At 25.9% G+C, this 6,965-nt stretch overlaps 1 protein-coding gene across 1 annotated transcript in view; it reads right to left on the reverse strand.

Moving 5' to 3' along the window:
- Window positions 1-3,658, reverse strand: part of LOC119667026 — a 4,631-nt gene extending 973 nt beyond the window's left edge. The window contains exons 1-4 of the mRNA XM_038076305.1: window positions 3,342-3,658; window positions 321-750; window positions 178-251; window positions 5-109 (exon numbers count right to left, since the gene is read on the reverse strand). Coding sequence (XP_037932233.1) covers window positions 5-109; window positions 178-251; window positions 321-750; window positions 3,342-3,600 — 868 coding nt within the window. The 5' untranslated portion in view covers window positions 3,601-3,658. The remainder of the gene's footprint in view (window positions 1-4; window positions 110-177; window positions 252-320; window positions 751-3,341) is intronic.
- Window positions 3,659-6,965: the final 3,307 nt, after the last annotated feature.

Consider the following 6,965-nt stretch of genomic DNA (forward strand, 5'->3'; position numbering starts at 1 on the left):
AAGCCATTCAGACAGTGTATAACGTTTGGATTATTTACTCTTTTAACAGTGAAAATCTTTGGCGCATTAGTTAGTACAGAGAATGCAATAAATAGAGGTTTCTTTGGTTCTAGAGAAAAATAAAGATTTAACAATTTTAAAACTTTTAAATTGAAATTAAGAACATGTATTACTTACGTTTTTTCTCTGTCTGTACATAATCGTAGATGCTGCTGACTAACATTATAAATATAATGATTGCAAAGAAACAGCTAAATAAAATATGTGATAATATGTGATTATTTTGAAGTTCTTCTTAGATTAAATATATATAAACTTACATTGCAAATATATCTATTCCTCGTAGTTCAACTGGTTTTTTATAGTCGCAACGTCCTTCTTCAATCATTTTTGTATTATCGTTGATATCGTATTTATCAGGAATATAAGCACGTAAGACTTGTTTAAGAATTTCATTTGTGTCATCTACAGTACAAGTTTTTGGTACGCATACACCCAACTCAAAAATTTTGGGTAAGCTGTATTTGTAAGAAATTTTCATTGTACCAGTTGTCTCATTACGTTTGACCATATCCTCCATGAACTTGTGAATTGGTACCTTAGCTAAACAGTATTGTCCATCAACAGTCTCTTCTTTATCGTCTGATAAGTAATATGTTCTTGTGGCAGCAATGCATTCCTCATATTGACCAAAACTGGAAGTGTGACCCCACATAAGACCCATTGGCGCACGACCCCATGAGTCAGGAACTGTTATGAAAAAAATAAACAAAATGTAATGAATTAATAATCAATGGATATAAGTGTATATTGTTATTTTTCTATTTTATGTTCAATATGTTCATGCTTCATAATTAAGATTAGATTAGTGAAAAATATTTTCTATGTTAACAATAACTAATGTATTTACAATAAAAATAATATAACGTTTACTCTCAACAATTAAAAGATTTATGATTAATTTATTGTTTAAATATGAACTTATCACAATTAAGTCACAATCAAGTCAACCACTCATATAGGACAAGGACTGTCAACTTTCGCAGTTAGTCATAAATTTTACAAAAATAAAGATTTAAGTTGGGACTAGCAAAAAAGAGTATTAATGTATGTATTGAGATCAATTAAAAAAAACTTTTTTAATTAAATATGTTTAAAGTCCGACGATTTTGGTATAATACATAATATATATTTTTTTCCAAATTTCAATATTGATAACTGTTAAGAGATTTACAACTGTGGACTTTTTGATTTATAGTGGGTTTTTCAGTTGAGAAATTAATAAAACGTGTTAAACGTCACACGGTATTAATGTGATTAAGAATATGTATAAATATTTTTAATCAGTTTTTAGCACATTTAGCTATAGTTGTTTTGATAATCGTTCTTCATAAGCCTATAAGCCAGCAAAATAACTGAATGAAAACGTTATGATATGATAATAATGGCATTGAATAGTCGTTTATACTATGGTTATAAAAAGAAAATTGTACATTTATATATAATATAATACATATATAATAATATATAATACATATATAATATATAATATATATATATATAACATATATATATATATATATATAATATAGGACAACTTTATTTAAACTGATAAAATTCGATTGAGTTTAAATTATGCAGGAATAGTAAAATCTATAGAGAATAATTTAATAATTATTTTATTAATATGTAATAATATATTATTTTTTTTAAAAATAAATGCTTTAAAGTTTAAATTATGCAGAATAATTTAATAATTATATTGCTAATAATAATTTATTATTTGTATTAAAAAATAAATATAAAAGTCCAAATTTTTTGACATTAAAGATCATTTCCTAAAAGAACTTATTCTTTGTTTTTTCTTCTTATTTGTTTTTAATGACTATAATCAATCAAAATAATGACCGAAAGTCATAAGTTATATGTATAATATATAGTTATATACTATTTTTATAAGATTTTGTCATTTTTATTTGTGTTTACAATTGAACTGAATTTAATATCTGTTTTAAACTGAAGATATCCTCAATGTTGAAATTGCTAATATTAAAATATATTTTTAATATATACTATAAAATATATCATAAACCATATTAAAAATTTTTGCTCTAAATTCATTTTCAACATTAATATTAAAAAAAAAATGTTAGTAAATACAAATAATAGAGAAATGTATCTCTGTCCTTTTTTTATGTACTATTTATTTTAATTTAATTAAATTTAATAATTAAAATTTAGTTTTAAAGATAAACATAATTAAAATTTAATATTTAAATTTTAATCCTACTATTTTGTAAACAATTAATTACTTTCAAAACGGTCACTTGTTAGTGAACACACCACATTTAATCAATCATTTAATCAAAAAAATTATATATATCTAGTGTAAAATCATCTAAAATATTTTTTTTTTGAATTGTTATTCTCTTAAATTGTTATTTAATTATGTGATAATACTTTTAAAAAATAAGTATTTCTGGTTTTCGAAATAAAACTAAATTTATGTTTAACTTTAAAAATAAATACAATTTAAAATTTAATAAACTATTTATTAATTATAAAAGAATTATTGGTATTATTAATATTAAAAAAATTATTTTCGTACGCTTTTGATATAATTTCATTTAATTTACAAAAAAATTGTAACATATTTATTTCGTGTATTTTATATTATTTATTTTAATTTTATATATTATTTATTTAATATTTAAAATTTTTTATAATTTTTCTTTTATTTTTTTTCCTAATTAATTATATTTTATATCACTTATTTCTTTTAAATTCAATTCAATATAACTAAACTTAATTTTTCCAAACTTATTGCACTTGTTTTTTAGTTTATATTATTTTATTAATTAATTTTTTATTTTAATTTTTTATTTTGCTTATTTTAATTATATACTTATATTTATTTATTTTTAGATTTATTTTTATATTCATTTGGTAATCTTTTGTTTTTAATTACAGTTTGTTATTTTTGTGTTTTTTTTGTAACTTTATTTTTTTTTTAATATAATTCTAGCTGAGGGCTTTAGTGACCAGTTTGAGATTACACAAATTGTTATTTAATATTGTTAATAAAATATTAACAACATAATAAAATTGTTAAAGAAATTGTTAAATATTCTTTAACTTATATTGCTTTTCTTTTTATTTTTGTATTTTATATTATTTCAAATTAACTTATATTTAATTATTACATTTTTAAAATTTTGTTTTTTAATAATAATAAAATATTTTATTATTACATTTTTTTAAATTTGATTTTATGTTTATTTATTTTTCTTTTATCCCTGTTAATCCTTATATAATATTAAATTACATAATTGCATGCTTACATTCAAGAGCCCATTCTTCAATTTTTTTGACGCCTTCTGCTATTCTTATTATGTCGATTGAGCATTTTTCGCTGACGTTTGGTATAATTTTCTGTGCTCCAGTTAGATATTGAGAACCCAAATTGTAAAATTGAAATGCTAAATCACTTCTCAAAGGAGAAATGCCCAATGCTGTGTTATCCGTTAACTCCGTCGCACTCGAACTATTAGTTAGCACTAAAAGTGCTAGCGCCAAACCCCAAAGGATATGACGCGACATATTCGTTAATTTTCGTATTCGTGTTAATCCGTTACTCACACCTGTTACGCGTTGAATCGTCGCGAACTGTTCAATATTAAATGGTGCCAGTAGCTTTTATAGCCACCGCTAATACAAACTCTGATTCAAAGTACGGATACGCAACCGGTATTATCGCACCTAATTTAATATATATACCTCCATGTATGTATACCTACGTAATTGGGTATAAATATAATTTTTAAAACGTTTACGAGATTTAAAATTGATAATGTCCAATTCTTTGCGCAGATATGAGTTCCCATAATGTCAACCACTTTCGTTGGTTAATTTTATTCACAAAAGCGTTTTGGTTTCCTTATCATTAGATAATAAAAAAATTCGCACTCTTATCGCTGCGATTTGAAGCAGTTCATTTAGATTTATACTGTTTTATTATGAAATTTTCGGAAATCCCTTTTATAGCTGGATAAGCATTTAAAAACTTCCTTGATATTAATGTACATAAATTTAATTAACTATACGAAAATTCCACTAATTGATGACCTCAGATCTTAGCATTTATTTTCGGAAATGTGTTTGGATGGAATTTAATAGGAATCGATAATATATAAAACTATTAATTTTTTAAAGTCTAGCTAACTTTATAATCAGAAGGTATAATCAAATAAATAAAGATATTCATTGGATATCATTTGATTTCGGATTGTTGTATTTTATTAAGTTGGCAACAGTCCATACCTACACATTATATTGATTTTGTGGTGGCTTAGACCTAGTTTTCTAGTTGTTAACACAGGATTTCATAGTTGAATATATAATGTTGATCTGGTGGTAGTTTAGGTCTACTTTTCTAGTTGTTAACACAGTATTTCATAGTTAAATATATTATGTTGAACTGGTTGTAGTTTAGGTATAGTTTTCTAGTTAACACAGGATTTCATACTTGAATATATAATATTGATTTGGTGGTGGCTTAGACCTAGTTTTCTAGTTGTTAACACAGTATTTCATAGTTGAATATATAATGTTGATCTGGTGGTAGTTTAGGTCTACTTTTCTAGTTGTTAACACAGTATTTCATAGTTGAATATATTATGTTGAACTGGTTGTAGTTTAGGTATAGTTTTCTAGTTAACACAGGATTTCATACTTGAATATATAATGTTGATCTGGTGGTAGTTTAGGCCTAGTTTTCTAGTTGTTAACACAGAATTTTGTAGTCGAATGCTTCTCCACAATTAAAGCTCTTACCTTCTCGCCTTCGTTTATCTCTAAATCTGACTGTATCTGATGCAAATATTTAAATTTGCTTAATAAAATCTAATAAAACCAGTGCGAAAACTTATTCGGTGTTATAAAAACCGTCGTAAAGATTGAACAAGTAATTATGATGTATGAGGAAGCTAAAGCTCACATAAAGTTGTAAAGCTTTTTGATGTTGATGATTATAATAATATAACAATATTATGATAAAATTTTTAAAATAGTATTTATTGATAGTTGAGGTTAGCAGGTTAAGAAGACATTGAAGATGGCGCGAGGTCTGAGTGTCCTTAAAAAGTTAAACAGATTGTGATTCCTTAATCATAGATTACCTTTAGAAATATAACTAATGTAAAACAAATATTTTTCGGTTTATCAAAAGCGATTTTAACGAATTTTTTGGACATGAAACAAGTGGTAGCTGAACTTGTTTAAAAATTACTTATCCAAGGGTTGCAATGAATGTTTATATCCGCATTAGCAAATGCAGATCATCTTCAAGGAGACTTTTCAAGGTACCAACACCGCGTGTCGAATCTCAGAATGGTTACAGGTTTCTCGGGGAGGTATGCAGATCTGAGGTCAATATTGCTAAGTCTGATGAATCTCAGAATGGTGACAGGTTTCTTGGGGACGTATGCAGATCTGAGGTCAGTTATTGTTTAGTCTGATAAAGTGATAAACAAAAATCCACTTAAGGCGTAGAGAAGGGTTATGCAAAATCCCCGCAGTTAATAGAGAGTAAAAATGCTTAACTAACTCAACTAGCCTCAACATAATAATATGTATTAAAAATAAGTTCAAAATCAAATATGTCGAGATAAATTATGTTTTAATATAACATTTCCAAAATTATTGGGTACCAACAACAAAAATTTCATATTTAATTAATTGAATATTTTTTGTTGACCACTCAGCTGTTTCAAGTATTGCCAAATACTCATCATCAGTGGTCTTTAATCATATCTCTTGTGTGTTAAGTCAGTTATACCATAATTGTTGCACCGTAAGTGCCGGGCTTAGATTTTGAAGTGTCGGGCTTAAAACCTGTCAAATTAGAATAGAATTGCCCAATACTCATCATCAGTGGTCTTTAATAATATTCGTTGGTCAGTAATAAAATAATAGCTTGTTTGCAAGTACCGGACTAATATCTTGAAGAGCCAGGCTTAGACCAGTCAAATTAGAACAGTATTGCCAAATAGTTATAATGGTCTTTAATAATATTCGTTGGTTGTATAAGTCAGTATTTACAACAATGACTGAACTGCAAGTGCCAGATTAAAGATCTAGAAGTGCCGGGTTTTTATTGCATTAACCGAAAGAGGCAAAACTCAACTAAACTTTTATTGTTCAAATTTCAATTCAATTCAATCTAATTCTGTTTGAAATTCTTTTGTAAAAATAAATGATAAATAACGTTTACTCATCATCAGTGGTCTTTAATAATATTCGTTGGTCAGTAATAAAATAATAGTTTGACTGCAAGTACCGGACTAATATCTTGAAGAGCCAGGCTTAGACCAGTCAAATTAGAACAGTATTGCCAAATAGTTATAATGGTCTTTAATAATATTCGTTGGTTGTATAAGTCAGTATTTACAACAATGACTGAACTGCAAGTGCCAGATTAAAGATCTAGAAGTGCCGGGTGTTTATTGCATTAACCGAAAGAGGCAAAACTCAACTAAACTTTTATTGTTCAAATTTCAATTCAATTCAATCTAATTCTGTTTGAAATTCTGTTATAAAAATAAATGATAAATAAGAATAAGATAATAAAGATAAAGATATTTTAAGAATAAAATAACGATTTTTATTATTATTTAAAAAATATTTTAGTTATAACGAATTAAATTGAATTGAAAGTAATGAAGCTCTAGCATTAAAAGTTCTGTATAAATAATGTTTTGTAGTATTCGTCAAAAGTGCACCTTTACCCCCATGGTTTCCACACAACAATTTTATTGATAACAAATCAGTTGTTTAGATCTCCCAGTTAACGATATTTTTCCCGATGCTTTTGATTTATTTTATTTAGTATTTTTGTTGTTATAATTTAATGAGTACGAGTAATTGCTGTGATGGTTGTACTGAAAGTGTTGACGCGTTTCCCCTTG

This window comes from Teleopsis dalmanni, chromosome 1, assembly GCF_002237135.1.
Source record: "Teleopsis dalmanni isolate 2A chromosome 1, ASM223713v2, whole genome shotgun sequence".
Classification (NCBI taxonomy): Eukaryota; Metazoa; Arthropoda; class Insecta; order Diptera; family Diopsidae; genus Teleopsis; species Teleopsis dalmanni.